This window comes from Excalfactoria chinensis, chromosome 21 (genome assembly GCF_039878825.1).
Source record: "Excalfactoria chinensis isolate bCotChi1 chromosome 21, bCotChi1.hap2, whole genome shotgun sequence".
Lineage (NCBI taxonomy): Eukaryota > Metazoa > Chordata > Aves > Galliformes > Phasianidae > Excalfactoria > Excalfactoria chinensis.
This window is the reverse complement of record NC_092845.1, coordinates 2205936-2221408: the sequence shown is the minus strand read 5'-3', so window position 1 is coordinate 2221408 and position 15473 is coordinate 2205936. Positions and strand designations below refer to the sequence as shown.

Sequence of the window (15473 nt, the reverse complement as noted above, 5' to 3'; positions counted from 1 at the left end):
TCAGGATTCAGGTTAAGAGGAACCACAGCATGGGGCTCCCCTGCAGCAAGAGGATGTGGTGGCTGTTGTGTCCATGGGGAACAGGGAGCCTCTCCTCCTTCTGCGTCCAGGCTCTGCCCCCAAAGCCCTGAACAAAGGCCCTTTTCTGCCCAGCTCAGGCACAGACCTGTGGCATTAAGGGGCAGCAGGAACACAGGCAGCAGTGCTCAGATATCAGCAAGGGGGGGACAAGAGGGAAGGAGGGGTGTACACCCAACACAGCCCCTCCAGGGCTGCCCAACTCCTACCAGCTCCTGGAAAGCTGTGTCCCCAGCCCCTGGGACAGCCTTCCAGCTCTGGTTCAAGCACACTTTCCCCTTTAAGATGTGGGATCTCCGTGCCAGGGTCTGACCTCGGCATCCTCAGCTGAGCTGGATTAACGGGGCAGAGGGAAGGGGCCCGTTGAGGGAAGCAGGGCCTCCCAGGGCTCCCCACACACGGCCATAGGGCTCTGTGGGGCTGAGCAAATGCGGGCACAACCAGCACCATATGCGATGGGAACATCCAGAGAGCAGTGGGTGGAAGGACATGCGGCCATGCTGGGGAGCAGAGAGCTCTGGGGGGGCTTTTAGATGCTCTGTACCAGGAATGCTGCTACCATGAAGGACTTCACTGAAATCACGCTTTGCCCCGAGGCTCTGGAGCACAGTGAGGTAGGGCTGGGGCAGGGGTGCCACCTGATGGGTCTCCACAGTGCAGTCCCTACAGTGCTGTGCATCGTTGCTTTCATGCAGACCGAGTTCTGCAACCCCGTCTTTGAGGGAGAGGAGCCCCTGGCAGTGCCCACAGCTGAGCAGCCACTGGACGAGGACGGGGTGGGAGCCACATCACCCCAGGATGCCCTCGGTACCTGCATGGGGTTTGTGTATGCGCCCGTGTCCGTGGGGCCACCAGGAGCTCACCCATGGGGGTGTGGGGATGCATGGGGAACTGCTGGCACCCTGGGGACAAAGGGCTGGGCTCAGGGGGTGGCACAGGGCTGGGGACACGGCAGCACCCCGCTCTGCCCACTCTCCTTTGCCCTCCCCAGGCCGGCAGCTCTGGGTGCAGGCGGGCTGGCAGTACCGTGCTGACTGCAGGTTCACCTGGCTCTGCGTGGCTCTGATGAGCGCCGTTCTCCTCTTCCTCATCTCCCTCCTGCTGGGCATCATCATCCACCGTGAGTGGCGTGTGCAGGAAGAGCAGGGGGACCGTGCTGTGTCCTGGGTGGGCTTCCAGAGCTCCCTCCCCATGCTACATCCATCCCTCTTGGTGCAGAGCTGACATCCCCGCCACCACCCCACTCCCCGGCTGCAGCCCTGCCTGCCCGCAGCTCCGCCACCACCACTGTGGCACCAACCCAGAGCGACCCCCAGGACTCCAAACCCTCCACCCCAACCTATGGCCGACCACCTGCAGCCAGCACTCCAGCACTGGGTAAGTCCCCACACAGGCTGCACACTGTGGTGGCCACATCCCCGTATCCCCTAACCCAAACCCATTTGTAATATGCAGTGTGTGGTGGGACCCTGTATGGCCCCGAGGGCTCCTTCAGCTCCCCCAACCACCCTGGCCCCTACCCACCCCATGCTCTCTGCATATGGCACATCGAGGTGGCATCCGGCATGGCCATACAGCTGACCATGGATGCATTCAGTGTGGAGGGCACTGCCTCCTGCCTCTTCGACCGGTTGGAGCTCTATGAGGAGCAGGGAGCCCGCGGGGGCACTGCCAGGTAGGGCTGTGTGTGCCCAAGGAGAGGGGTTGCATACCCAGGGATGGGGCAAGCAGTGCTATTACCCTCACTATGCCCCCAGGTTCTGTGGCAGTGTGGTCCCCCCAACCTTCAACAGCATCTCCAACCACCTGCGTGTCACCTTTGTCTCTGATGGCAGTGTGGGGGCACCAGGCTTCAATGCACGGTACCGTGCTGTGGCCCCCAGTGAGAGTGAGTACACCATGTGGGTTGGCCCCAAAATACCCAGGGGTACAGGTATGGGGTTGGTATGGGTATGGGAATGGGAATGGTATGGATATGGGTATGGGTATGGGTATGGGTATGGGTATGGATATGGGTACGGGTATGGGTATGGGTATGGATATGGGTATGGATATGGGTATGGGTATGGGTATGGGTATGGGTATGGGTATGGGTATGGATATGGGTATGGGTAAGGGTATGGGTATGGGTATGGATGACCAGCCCAGATACCTGCACTCACACCGCAGAGAGCTGTGCATGGGATGAGCACTTTTGTGACCAGGGGCTCTGCATCCACCTGGGCTTTGTCTGCGATGGGTTCCATGACTGTGAGGATCGGAGTGATGAGGCCAACTGCAGCGTGAAGCACAAAGGTGGGATGGCAGCGTGTGACCCCCCACCTCCACCCCAGCTCTGGGGAGGTGATGGTAGAGGGGAATGGGGGCACAGCTGCCATGTCTGTGTGTGTTGTGTGTGTTCCCAGAGTGTGGAGGGCCACTGACCGCCCTGGAGGGTCAATTCTCCACCCCAAGCCACCCCCAGCCTTACCCACACCAGCAGGTGAGAGAAGGGATGCTGGGAGGAGGAGGAGGAGGAGGGCAGGAGAAAGGCTTCATGGCTCTCATGGCTGTCCCCATAGCTGTGCCTCTGGCAGATCTCCGTGCCCCTGGGCCACGTCATAGACCTGCACTTCCACAACTTCAGCCTGGAGTCACACGAGGACTGCAGCTTTGACTTCGTGGAGGTTCACGACAGTGCAGGCACTGGAACTGCCAGCCTCATGGGCAGGTGTGGGTCCTGTGGTTCAGATGGGGAAACTGAGGCATGGAGCGGCTGCTGGAGTGAGCCAGAGGATGAGGTTTAGGGTTCTACACACCAATGCCCTCTCTTACCCCATGCAGGTTCTGTGGCCACCAGTTGCCACCCACCCTGACCTCGTCGCGCCACGTCATGACAGTCCTCTTTGTGGCAGATGAAGGAGTAGCAGACACTGGGTTCTTTGCCACCTACGAAGCCCGCAATGCCACAGAGAGTACGTAGCCAGGCAGGAAGCAAGGTGCCAGCAGGGGCTGCATGGTCTCCATCCCTGGGGGTTTCCAAGGCCAGGCTCAAAGAAGCCCAGGTTTTCCCTCAAGTCTGACCCTTCTTGGAGCAGGAGCTTGGGCTGGAGGTCCCCTGGCTCTCTGCCCATGCCCACCCCCATGCCTTGCCCTGGCAGAGACCTGCAGCCCCACAGAGTTTTCCTGTGGCAATGGTGAGTGCCGGGCACTGGAGTCTGTGTGTGATGGCTGGCATGACTGCCCCGATGGCACCGATGAGCTGAACTGCACTGGGGTCTCTTACCCTGCATTTGGTGAGTGCCCATGGCTGGGGGACACCCCCTGACAGCCATCCCACGGCCACCACCTACCCCAGGTCTACACCTGGAGGCCATCAGACCCTCTGTGACATACAACCCCTAACCCTAACCCTGCATCTCTCCCTGTGCAGGCTCCATCTGTGAGCCCGTGGAGGTGGAGATGTGCCTGGGGCTGGGTTACAATGCCACCTCCTTCCCCAACATCTGGCTGGCCATCCCGGACCAGGCAGGAGCCGCCGAGGTGCTGCAGGACTACCAGGTGAGGTGCTGGGCTGCAGGTGGGTGCTCTGCATCATACCGTGCTCACTGCTTCTCTCCTGCAGACGCTGATGGAGCTTGCCTGCTACCAGCACCTCCGCCTGCTCATCTGCAGCCTCTTTGTGCCCAAGTGCACTCCGGATGGGGGTGTCCTGCAGCCCTGCCGTGCTGTCTGCCTGGCTGCTGAGCTGCATTGCCAGCACTCCCTGGGTCTCCTTGGCATCCTCTGGCCCATCAACTGCAACATCCTGCCCGACTCCAATGACCCTGTGGAGTGCTTCCAGCCCTGAGATGGCGAGGAAAGAGGAATGGGAGCTGCAGAAGAGCCCCCTGCTGCCTCAAACCTCCATTCTACTCCAGCTGTGATGTGTCCTGCCCTGAGGCCTGCCAGTTTGCTCTGTGCTCAGCTCAGTGCCCAGATGCCACGGGCTCTTTGCAGGACTGAGTTCCCAGAGAAGGACTCTCTGCCCTCTGCAGCAGAGCTGTTAATGCTCCGTGAATGGAGCAGGGCTGGGCCAGGGTGAGCCAGGCTGCAGGCTGTCCCCCAGTCCCAGAAGCAGCAGAATAAAGAGCATGAGTAGCTGATGAAGTGATGGAGCAGGAGATGTGTTTGGGGACGGTCTGCATATGGGTCCCACCAGATTATTACTGGGGAAATGGAGGCATGGGCTAAGAGAAGGAAGCCAGGAGTGTGGGCAGGAATAAAAGGACACAGGACTGTCCCAGCTGCGGGGAGGACATGGGCTGGTTGTTGTGCCCTCAGTGGGATGGGAGACCCCAGGGAGATGAATGATGGGTCTTGGAGAGTGTCATGCAGGCAGCTCCATGGTGCAGGGAGCAGAACTCACTCCAGCCAGGGCTCTGCCCTTGCTGGCCATGCTGGCACCAGGCCACCCCACTGGCCACAGCCTGGCAACACCCTGTGGCCACAAACCACCTCCCAGCTGGCCAAAACCAGCAGCCCCTTCACACCTGGGGGTGAGCAGCCAGACCCCATGCAAGCACAACAGCTTTTGGTTATGTGGACCGGAAAGGCTCAGCCAACAGTGTCACCCACACCACCGCACCCTGCAGCATCCCTTGGATGCACTCAGTGCTGGAATGGATTCAAGGAGAGCTGGGAGTGCCTTGCAAAGCCCAGCACCGTCCCAGCTTTGTTGCATGCCTGCAGTCTCCCTGCCTGCTGCCTGCACCTGCAGCCTGTTGCATTCCTGCACCATGCCTGCACCCTTTTCAACCCCCACGGGTGCTCCCAGAGCTGGCACTGCCACAATGCATGTACCTCACTGTTCCTCTTGTAAGGGACAAAGCACCAGCCAGGGCATCACACACCTCTAGGGCTCCTGCTCCCTTCTCTAACTCTGCTTCTTTCTCTCCTTCTGCTTTCCCTCTGTTTTCTCTCACATTCCCCATTCCATCGTGCTGTCCTGCTGCCCAGATGCCTTCAGCGCTGATGATTCTCATCCCACGCCTCCCCTCGCCCCGCTGTGCTGTTTGTCTGGCTCTCCCTTCCCCCTGCTTACTGAGCTTCCGACACCACGGGATTATTTTTCTTTTTCCCCTTGTCTTGTAGCTTTTGGCTCCCGGGGCCCGTGATTTCCTTTGGAGTTTGGGAGGAGAGACGTGGGGAGGAGGAGGAGGGGGGGGGGGGGGGTGGAGAAGCAGCCTCTCCTCGGGCCTTCGTCAGAGCAAAGCGGTCAGGAAGAGCTGCAGCCATCCCAGCAGAGCACAGCAGGCTGTGGGGACAGGAGCTGGTGAGTTGGGGAGGGGGGAGCATGGACACAATGGGGTCCCAGCTCTGGCAATGGGGCAAAGAGAAGCCACATTTCTCCTCCTTTTCCTCTTTACTGCAGCCATCACATCCAGGAATGGGGAGAGAGAGACTTCATTAGGGCAAGGCCATGGGGAAAGGGCTGGGGGCTGCGCTGGGGATGGGAGGGCTGTTGGGTGGTCCCAGCACCGGGGTGGTCCCAGCACTGCCCCATGCGATGCTGCAGCCCTGGATGGCTGTGTGCGGGGAGCCGGGTGGCTCGGAGCAGAGAGCTGGCCGTGGGGATGCTGCCAAGGGCAGGGCCACGATGCAACTGGAGCTCCCGAGCTGCCGCCCTGCCATGAACTGCTGTCTACTGAAAACACAGCCCATGCACGGTGTCACCCATCCTGCCAGCAGTGCCCACCATCCAGAACCCGGCATGCAGCCGGTGTCAGCACTTGTGCACTGCCATCACCTCCCCTGCATGGTCCCCTCCTGTTTCTGGCTTTGGCACTTCCACGGTTTGGGTGGGCAATGGGGATGTTGCAGCAGGTGCAGGCAGTGCCTGCCAAAAAGGCAACTGGGAGAGAATTGAGGGCAGCTGCAGGGTGCCAGCTTTCTGAATGGGTGCCCATAGGACTGTAAGCTGTGTTCTGTGCCCCCTCCCAGCCCCTGCATGGAAGACGAGATGAAGCAGCTCTTCCTCCTCTTCCTCCTCGGGCTCATCAGCAGCTCTGTGCAGATTGAAGACAACAAGATCCCCAGGCAGTGCTCAGGGCAGCCGGGCATCCCAGGCACCCCAGGCTTGCACGGGGGTCAGGGTCTGCCAGGCAGAGATGGACGAGATGGCCGGGATGGGGCGATGGGGATGCCAGGCGAGAAGGGCGAGATGGGCCCACCAGGTGAGTAAGGGGTCGTGTCAGTAGGGGACCCTCACCAGGGGAATGAGCTTGTGTCTGAACATTGGCACAACCCTATATTGCTGGGCTGGGAGGAAATCCCACAGACACCCCCTTTGTGCTGCCACCACCCTTCTTCCCCTGCATGGAGGGCCCTCCAAGAGTCAGCAGCTTGCTGACACTGGCACCACTGTGTTTCTCCCTTTCTTCCACCTCCTGCTTCAGGAACCCCAATGTGGGTACAGCGTCCATTCCTTGGCTCCTTGGGATAGAGTGGCAGCACCCATGGGATGCTGAACCCCGCTGAGATGGGTCTGGGCAGCTGAGCTGGGGGAGTTCACACGGCAGGGGTTGTGCTGGGGACAGCAGCTTCAAGGTTACACTGTCCCCTCTGTGCTCCCTCCAGGAGCTCCTGGACCCCGTGGGGAGATGGGCAGCCCAGGCGTGGATGGCATGCATGGTGAGAAGGGGGCACAGGGTGAGTGTGCAGTGGCCCCCCGCTCTGCCTTCAGCGCCAAGCGCTCCGAATCACGCAGCCCACCTCTGGCCGACCAACCCATCCGCTTCGATGTGGTCCTGGTCAATGAGCAAGGCCACTATGACCCCGCTACTGGCAAGTTCACCTGTGAGGTGCCCGGTCTCTACTACTTTGCCGTCCATGCCACTGTCTACCGTGCCAGCCTGCAGTTTGATATCATGAAGAACGGGCATTCCATCGCCTCCTTCTTCCAGTACTACGGGAACTGGCCCAAGCCCACCTCGCTCTCGGGGGGAGCCCTGGTTCGCCTGGAGCCCGAGGATGAGGTGTGGGTGCAGGTGGGAGTCGGGGACTACATTGGCTTCTACGCCAGCGTGAAAACAGACAGCACCTTCACCGGCTTCCTCGTCTACTCCTACTGGCAGAACTCAGCTGTCTTTGCCTGAGCATGAGGCTGGGGATGGGGACCCCATGGGCACCCCTTGGGGATGGGATCTGGCCATATGGGAGCCAGGATGCTCAGTATCCTCCCCCTGCCCTGCCGTGGCTTCATCACCTCGTGCCAGGCAGGGGCACGCTCTCCCTGCTACCCCATGCAGCGCTGTGCCAGAGCTAAGCATGAAAGCACCCAGCTTTGGGGCTCTATGCCCATACTGGGAGCTGCAGTGACCTGATGGCCGCGTTGTCCGTAGGCACGCAGCATCTCCCCGGTCAGCTTCTCCCTGCGGGCTGTCTGGCCGCTGGCACGGCGAGGGGCCCGTCCTGCCACCCCCTGCCATGTCCCAGGGTGGGCAAGCCATCCTGCCTGCATCTCTGATGTCCCCGTCCTTGTCCCTATCCTCCAGCCGCCCCTCTCCTCCTTCACCCGCAATAAAAGGGGTCTTTATCCCTGCGCCTGCTGCTGTTCGGCCCTGACTTGGGGTTGGAGGGGCGGCTGGGACCGCTCGGGGGGCTGCACGGAGTTACGCCGCATCCTAACGCTGAGGACAAGGCGCCAGCAGCCAGCACAGCCGCTAGGTGGAGGCATCGGCATCCGTTTGCTTCCTCCCTCCCTGTGCGCCTTCCCCTAAATCATCGAGGGGAGGGGATGGGGCGGGACTCCCGTCCCAAAGCCCCGATTTCGGTTCCCTGCAGTGCGCGACGTCGTGTCTGGGGGTCGCGTCCCCGCACGGACCCCCCCCCCTCCCTCCGGTGCCATGGGACAGGCTGGGGGCCCCGACAGGGCTGGGGACACGGCGGTTGGATCAGGGGGATTTGTTGCCCTCTGCCGTGTCCAGGACTTGGGGAGTTGGCCAGCTCTCTCCCATCCCGGGATGCAGTGTGAGAGCAGTGATCCGCTCGGGAGAAAGGTCCCTATTTTTAGCCGTGGAACGAAGAGCTTCCTCATTCCTGCCCAAAATAGGTCCTGCGGGGATAGGGGACGAGCAGGGAGGGGGCTTTTGGCTGGGGGCCGAACTCTTTCACCCAGCAGCCGTGCTGCCCATCAGGCTGGGGACAGTGGGACCAGCAGCCCCACAATGCAATGAGCGAACACTACAGACCTTGGGACCATGCAGGAGCCTGGAGCCAAGGGCACATCGCTGCATCACACCTGGGCACACAGCACAGCAATGCCCGAAGCCACGCACAGCCCCACAAGGACTTGCAGAAGCTATAGGGCCAGGGGTGAGGGCTCGCTCCCCATGGGAGCCCTGCAGCTCCCTCCCAGCCCCAGCCACAGGGTCACGTTGCAGCGGAAGCGGCTGTTTGGGTTGAAGATGGCTTTTTCTGTAAGCAGAGCTGCTCAGGGATAAACAACGTGGCAGAGCAGATCGATGGTCGGAACTGTCTATTCTGGGAGGAGGAAAATGACTTCTCTTGGGATGAGGCCAGGGGAGGTATGTGGGGGTTGGGAGCATCTTCCAGGCCCTATCATGATGCAGAGCGCTTGGTGCAGCAGCTCTGGGCTCTGCTCTCCTTGGGATGCTTCTACTCTCCTATGTGCTTTGTATGGGGTCAGACTGCTGGGGCCTCCCCTGAGCACCATAGGGGTGCCCACAGCTGCTTAGGGATGAGGACAAGGAGGGGATAGGGCTAATGGGAGCCACAAGAGGCTTTAGTCTGTGGCAATACCTGGCAGCTTCTCACAAGCTCAGCTCCCTGAGGAAGAAGTGGCCACAGCCCCTTTTCACCTGCACCCAGGTGAGGGAGGGACAGTCACCCCTTTGTCCAACAGGAGGGTGAAGCTGCTATAAGAGCAGGGTGAGCAGATCGGTCTTGTTGTGCAGCTGACGGAGGTGGCAGCTGGAACAGAAATGTTTATTCAGTTAAAAAGCAAAGAAGAAGTTCTGGCAGCCCTTCCCAGTGCAGCACTCTGCTTCTTGGCCACAGTAAGGTCACAGTTTCCAGCTGGAGGCTCGGACCCAGCAGGGCTGGGGCTCTGCAGCAACAATCCAGGGCTACCATGTGCAGCTTGCAAGAGGTGTTGGTTGTGTGTGTGCCCAGAAGGGTGAAGATACCAAGTGGATCAATCATCTCCACCAAGATCCCAAACCTTCAACTACAGGAGCAGAGTATGGAAATGCCCTCGGTGGCAAAGACTGTGCTGGTGACTCCTGGCTGACCTGGTAAGAAGTTCAACCTGGGGGAGGGGATGGAGGCTGTCCTCAATTAGAGGAGGCAAGCAAAGGGCTCAAGTGTGCAACCTGGGCTGAGGAGGGGTCCATCCTGAGCATGCACACCAGAAATGCTCACACCAGCACTGTGCATGAGCTCTCATGGCTGTGCTGGGAAATGGGACCCTGTTGGGGTATCTAAAGTGCCTATAGAGCAGTGTGAGGACAAACAGGAGGGACCTGTGGGCTCTGTGTGCCTGCAGTTTATTGGGGTAATGGCAACCAAAGCACTGGTCCTTGTGGGAATGGGATCCCCCTTGGTAGCTGGCAATAGCTCACAGCAGCAGGTGGCTGAGGAGCGGTGCTCAGGTGGGTAAGCCCCTACAAACCAGAGGAGCTGAAAGAAGGGGACAAGACCAAAGGAGGACCCAGCTGAGGGCTGCAGGAGGGCAGACAACAGGTTCTTCAGGGATCAGCATGAGAGAATCCCACGTCCTGGTGAGCAGAAGGGGACCTACAGGAGTAAGGATCACCTCCTCCAGCCTCAAGCGATGTTTCCATCTGCACCCCAATGAGATGGAAACCCTGCGGAGGCAGCAGAGAGTTTCCATTCATGAGGATACCCTCAGCCCAGCTGAGCACAGCCCCGTGCTGCATGCTCTGAGCCACTAATGAGGGAGCAAAGCTGGTGCCTGGGAGCAGACAAAAGCCCCCCGTGGTTCTGCTGCTGATCATCACCTGCTCCCTCCCCATCGGCCAGGGGCTGTGAGCTGCTTTGCAGTGCGTGTCTGTCATGCCAGCTCCCTGCTGTCCCACAGGCAATGGCAGCTCATTAGGGCTGGGATGTTGCAGCTGGGCAGACAAAGGGATGCCAGGGATTTTCCCAAGGCCTGGGGCAGGCTTCAGTTCCAGCAAGCTGTCAGCATCCCCCCACACAAACACACCTCAGTGCTTTTAAGTGGGGGTAACCCAGCAGCACCACACTGCTCCCACCCTACTAGAAGGAAACACACCCAGGACCTCAGACCTTGTGCCCGTGCCTGGTCTGTGAGCATCTTTGCAGCCCCACACCAGCTCCATGGTGCTGGAGAAATATCAGGGCAGTGCAGGCTGCCATCAGCCAGGGGATGGTTGCATTTTCCTCTTGTAATTGCTTGCTGCATGTGAGCCAAGTGCGTGCAGGACAGCTCCCAGGGGAAGGCTGTGTCCTTTACATCCTGTTCTCACTTGACCACAATGGGATGAGCTGGATGCATGCATCTCTACATCCTCTGCTTGGATGCCCACTGCACAGGGCATCTCCCTGCTAAGTCCCATCCCCCAGCCCACCTCAGCTCCCTGAGGGCATGGAGGAAGGCAGTGCCTCAGTTTCCCCTGGTGCAGCCAGTCCCCTGCAGGGCTTGGCAGCCCCACGCTGGCTCTGTGCCTGGCTGAGCTGCACTCCTGCAGCCTGCAATCCCCCTGTGTGACTTTCAGCCAGGACTTATGAGCTTCCTCGTTAAAATTAGTTTGTTTGCTGGCACGGCCCTACCAAAGCAGGTGAGTTCAGGGCAGGGTGAGCCAAAACCCCTGAGGTCTCTGCCCATCAGGCTCCTGAAATGTATTTTCCAAACAGTTTGCAAGGATTTTGGAGAAGCCAAGGATGCTTAAAAGCACACAGTAGCCTGCCAAGAGCTCAGGGCCAGGGAATAACTGTGCAGCAAATGCATCTGCTCACCAGTAGCTCAGCACAGCTGAGCCCGTCTTGGCCTTTTTGTGAGGCAAAGCTGCCCCTGTTCTGCTCCCATCCCTGAGGATACGGGGCTCGCCAACACCCTCTGTCACAAGCAGCAGGGTGTGGAAGCACCAAGGACACATGGGAGCTGGGATTATGCATCCTCATGCTTTGTTCTGCCAGCCTGGGAAGTCTCAGCCTTTCTGCTCTGGGTTGTTCCAGCTCTAGAAAAGCCAAGCACAGATTGCTTTGGTCCAGGGCAGAGAAGCACACATTTCTTTCCAGGAGCAGCTCAAGAGCCTCCGCAAAGCAGACTGCTTTCTCTCTCCATTGCTAAGCAGCCCATAGTGACAACAGCCCTGGAATCCAATTCTATGTTAGTGATGGAGCCCAGTTGTAAGCAGAGAGGAGGTGCCAAGGGAAACCCACCCCAAGAACGAGGCAGCTTCTGGTAGAGGAAACTTTAATTTGCTCGTTTGTAGTGCAAAGAGTTAAACTTAAGGCAAAGCTTTCTCTCTCTTTTTTTTTTCTTTTTATATAAACAGGCAAAAAAAAACCACAAATGGGCCCCTAAAACAGTGACTGCTGTAAGAATAAAAAAGACATGTGGGGAGAAATCGCAGTCTGGAGAAGGCGTCCTTCCTCCCCTGAAACCCACATAGGAAACACTGCACCCCAAGATCACCAGCTGGCCCCAGTCAGGGGTGAGTCCATCTGAGCTGCAGGAGAGGTGGCTTGGAGGTGAGGATAGAGATCCCAGCACACAGCAGTCCCTGCAGAGCCGCTCTCAGATACCATCAGTCCACAAGCTTGCAGTGCAGAGCTGTCTCCCAGCATGGCCTGGCCTCTCTGCTGCCTCCGTTTTGGCTTAATTCACTAATCAATTATTTGTTAGCAGGAGAATGGAGAAAGCCACGCCAGCCGCCCCCAGGCTCTTGGCTTGCAGTCGAGGAGTCAAGGCTCCTTCCAATCTGGCTCCAGCCAAAATTGGCTCTGATGCATGGCTGACCCCAGACAAGCAGCTGAAAAAGGGAAAGCTTTTTAGCGCGTGGCTCTCTTGCAGCCCAGCAGTTTCTTGGAACAGTGCTGGGATGAGGCACCTCAGCCCTCCCCAGCTAGGAATGGACGGCCTTGTCAGACTTCGTGGGACGCTTACATTAAACAAACTGTATTTCACACTGCAGACACAACAGAAGTATAACCCTGCCCTAAACATACATAGCTGTGGTCCTGGTGCTGCTCCGTGCACACGAGGTCTGTAGCACTTGTGCCTGGAGCTGGAATGTCTCAGTGGGCTTCAAGAAGGATTGGGGTGTCCCCTTGTCTCCCAAAGAGCCACCCCTTCCTGCCAACCCAGCCTGGCATGTAGCAAATGCTCTCCAGCCTTAGGGAGCCTGAGGGCTGCTCAGGTTCCCCAAGCAGCAGGTAACAAACTCCCTTCAAGCCTCTCCATGCAAGTAACATGGTATGTGCTTGCTGGTCTTGCATAGGTGTGGAAGCAGCAGCAGTGCTGAGCTCTGCAGTCAGGTGTCCTGGGGGGAGATGGTGCACATTGTGGCTCCTACTGGCAAGGGAAAATTGGGACACCAAAGCCGTGGTGGTTGGGACATTAAGGTGCCTCAGAAACCCCACTGTCCTCCAGCTGAGAGCTGGGCTCAGCCCTTTGGTAGAAAAGCCTAAAAAGCTCGTGTGCTTTGCTAGAGCCTTGCAAAAGGGGCATGCAAATCCTTTCCCTGGGAGCTGCCCCACTTAAATGGCAGGAGGAAGAAAGAGTGCAAATGCAGTCCACCAGGTAGCTTTTTGGCCAAGCCTTGGTAGAAAAACACTCCTTTGCCTTGCACCAGTCCCAGTAATTCCCAAGGCAGCACAGCCTTTATCCTTCCATCAGCTTTGGCTACAAGGAACCAGAGTATCCCTCTGTGCTTTGTTTCAGATCACAGGCTCAAGGCAACAGGCCTTGAAGCTGAAGTTGTCAAATACAGAAACAAAATAACCCCAACCTTTCATCCTGCTGCAGAGATCAGTACTGTGCTTGCTAGCAAAAGCTACAGCCTAGTCGTGCACTGAACGTGGCTGACAGACACCTCTGACAGCCTCTTGGTCCATCAGCACCATCCTTAGTTCTTTGGAAACAACTCAGGGCAGCCCTGGGAAGAGCCATCCCGCATTCCAGCGTGAGGCAGAGGCAGGGGGTGTCTTCAATCGCTTGGGAAAACAACCCATATTACCCACCCTACAGTTCACAAGTATACGTTGAGTGTCTGGAGGATCATCTGGCGGCACAGCGGGCAGTTGCGTTGGTAGATAGCCTGCTGCAGGAGGACTTCTGTGCACTCCTGGCACAGGCACAGGTGCCTGCAGGGCAGAAGCAGTACTGTCTTGGTTTGATCTTGACAGATGACACATTTCTTACGTTCCTCTTGTTCTTTCAGAAGCATCCAGGGGTCGTTGTCTGGAGCTCCTGCTCCATCCCCAGCCGCTGCATTCAGCTGCTCTCTCCTTGGAGCTTTCCCCCAGGAGGTGCTCGGCTCATCCCTGGATGCCTGGAGACGCTGCCCAGACACAGTGCTTCGACTCAGAGCTGGATGTGCCTGCGGGACTTGCTCTGCATCCGGCTGTTCCTCCTGCTGGGCTGCAGCATGGTTGTCCTCTGCCAGCATCAGCCTGCCCAGGAGCTGGGCTGCCCCTCGCCGCTCGCTCTCTCTGTTCATCGTTCTGCCCCCTCGGCTCCAGTTGGTCACCTGCAGGCTCCAGTCCACCAACCTGCGCCAGGTCTGCGAGGTCATGGCCATGCCCATCACCAGGACAGCCATCTGGTAGAGCCTCCACACCTCCTGCTGCAGGCGGGGATACGCAGGCAGCGTGTGGAAGTAGCCAAGCACGTGGCCCAGGAGCGTGAGGAGCAGCCCGGGGTTGAAAATGACAGTGCTGACGACAATGATGGCAATAAGCAAAGCCAACCCGTACACGTTGACAAAGAAGATGCCAATGAGAAGCTCGGTGGTGGAGACCAGCAGCTCAAAGGCCAACTGGCAAGGAGACCAGAGCAGGATGGAGACAGCAATGGCGCTGCTGGAGACGTGTGCCAAGAAGGCAGCAAACAAATCAGCAACACGCAGCACCGGGCTGATCACCGAGTCCCAAAGTGCCAACAACAGGGTGAAGAAGTTCTGCGTGCCCAGCAGGCACAAGTTGACCATGCTGTTAACCAGGTAGGCCAGCAGGCTGATCCCTATGGCCAACCCCTCACCCGCCTCCCTCAGCAAGGCCTGCCCCGAGCCCAGCAGGCTGCACAGCCCGCGCTGCAGCAGCTCCCTGCCCCGCAGCCCCACGTGTGTCAGCAGGTGGCCCAGCACCTTCAGGCCCTCCATGGCGGAGCAGCAGCCCCTCAGCAGCCCGCCCAGCCCCTGCGTGGCCCCCAGCACCAGCCCGCAGGCCGCCTCGAGCAGGCCGCACAGCCCGCCCAACAAGCCGTTCCAACAGGCCCACAGCCCGGCTGCGGCCGCTCCGGGGAGGCTGGCGGCGGTGGTGAACAACCAGAGCAACGCGGTCACCAGCGAGGAGACGAGGAGGAAGTTGAGGTCGAGCAGCAGCAGCAGCAGGTCCAGCGCCAGGCGCAGGCCGCGCAGCAGCAGCAGCACCAGCTCCATGGCGGGGCCCGGCCCGGCCGCAGCCCTCAGCCGAGGCCCGAGCGGGGCCCCCCTGCTATGGGCGCCGCCATCTTGTCGTGGGCGGGGACGCGGAGCTGGCCAATCGGAGGAGGGGGACGCGGCTAGTCTCGTCTCTCATTGGGCGGTTCGGAGGACGCGGCGGGGGGGAGGCGCCTCCGATTGGTTGTTTGGGTTAGGTCGGATTTAAAGGGCCAGCAGCGCCGAATTAAACCCTGTCCCCACCCGGAGCTGGCTACAGGGGTCACGCGTGCGATGAGTCGGTGCCGGCCTCAGCGCTGACAGCCGGCAGGTTTCCGGTCGTGACGCTCCAGCACAGGGTCAGCCGGGGCAGTGCTGCTCGCTCCACATCAAGCGGTTTCCTGTACAGGTCTCAGAATAATCCCAAGGCCAGGACGGGCCCAAGGTTTGGCCAGGGAGTCGCTCTGACAGCAGGTCCTGCTTCCTACTGAGCGGTTCCTGCCAGCTTCCAGGCTGGGCATCCCCAGGAGACAGCCTGGCCCCACTGCATGGACGGTGACGCCAGTCAGAGGAACACCCAGCATCGTGCCCAAGGCTTTTTAAGGAAGGAGAGAGCAAGTGGAGCAGATGACCCATAGGAAAGACATCCAAGGCCCTGGGCAGTGCCTGGACACGGTGGGATCCCCTTGGAGTAGGGCTCCTTGGTGCCTCCCTGCAGCCCCCTTGCACTGCAGAGCGAAGCCATGTGTCTGTCTGTCTGTCTATCTGTCCTGCTGGCTGCTTTCAGGT

General features: G+C 59.3%; 3 protein-coding genes across 3 annotated transcripts; 2 read left to right on the top strand and 1 right to left on the bottom strand.

Annotated features, from left to right (window-relative positions):
- Window positions 1–443: 443 nt before the first annotated feature.
- Window positions 444–4200, top strand: MFRP (membrane frizzled-related protein). Its single transcript, XM_072355043.1, has 13 exons — window positions 444–692; window positions 774–885; window positions 1070–1198; window positions 1297–1455; window positions 1534–1753; window positions 1836–1966; window positions 2248–2373; window positions 2484–2560; window positions 2640–2788; window positions 2902–3032; window positions 3219–3353; window positions 3491–3618; window positions 3683–4200. The coding sequence occupies exons 1-13, from the start codon at window positions 612–614 to the stop codon at window positions 3905–3907; spliced, it is 1803 nt and encodes a 600-aa protein (XP_072211144.1). The 5' UTR covers window positions 444–611; the 3' UTR covers window positions 3908–4200.
- Window positions 4201–5277: 1077 nt separating this feature from the next.
- C1QTNF5 (C1q and TNF related 5) lies at window positions 5278–7639 on the top strand. Its single transcript, XM_072354985.1, has 3 exons — window positions 5278–5371; window positions 6040–6272; window positions 6676–7639. The coding sequence occupies exons 2-3, from the start codon at window positions 6047–6049 to the stop codon at window positions 7191–7193; spliced, it is 744 nt and encodes a 247-aa protein (XP_072211086.1). The 5' UTR covers window positions 5278–5371; window positions 6040–6046; the 3' UTR covers window positions 7194–7639.
- Window positions 7640–11509: 3870 nt separating this feature from the next.
- RNF26 (ring finger protein 26) lies at window positions 11510–14801 on the bottom strand. Its single transcript, XM_072355082.1, has one exon. The coding sequence runs from the start codon at window positions 14703–14705 to the stop codon at window positions 13296–13298; it is 1410 nt and encodes a 469-aa protein (XP_072211183.1). The 5' UTR covers window positions 14706–14801; the 3' UTR covers window positions 11510–13295.
- Window positions 14802–15473: the final 672 nt, after the last annotated feature.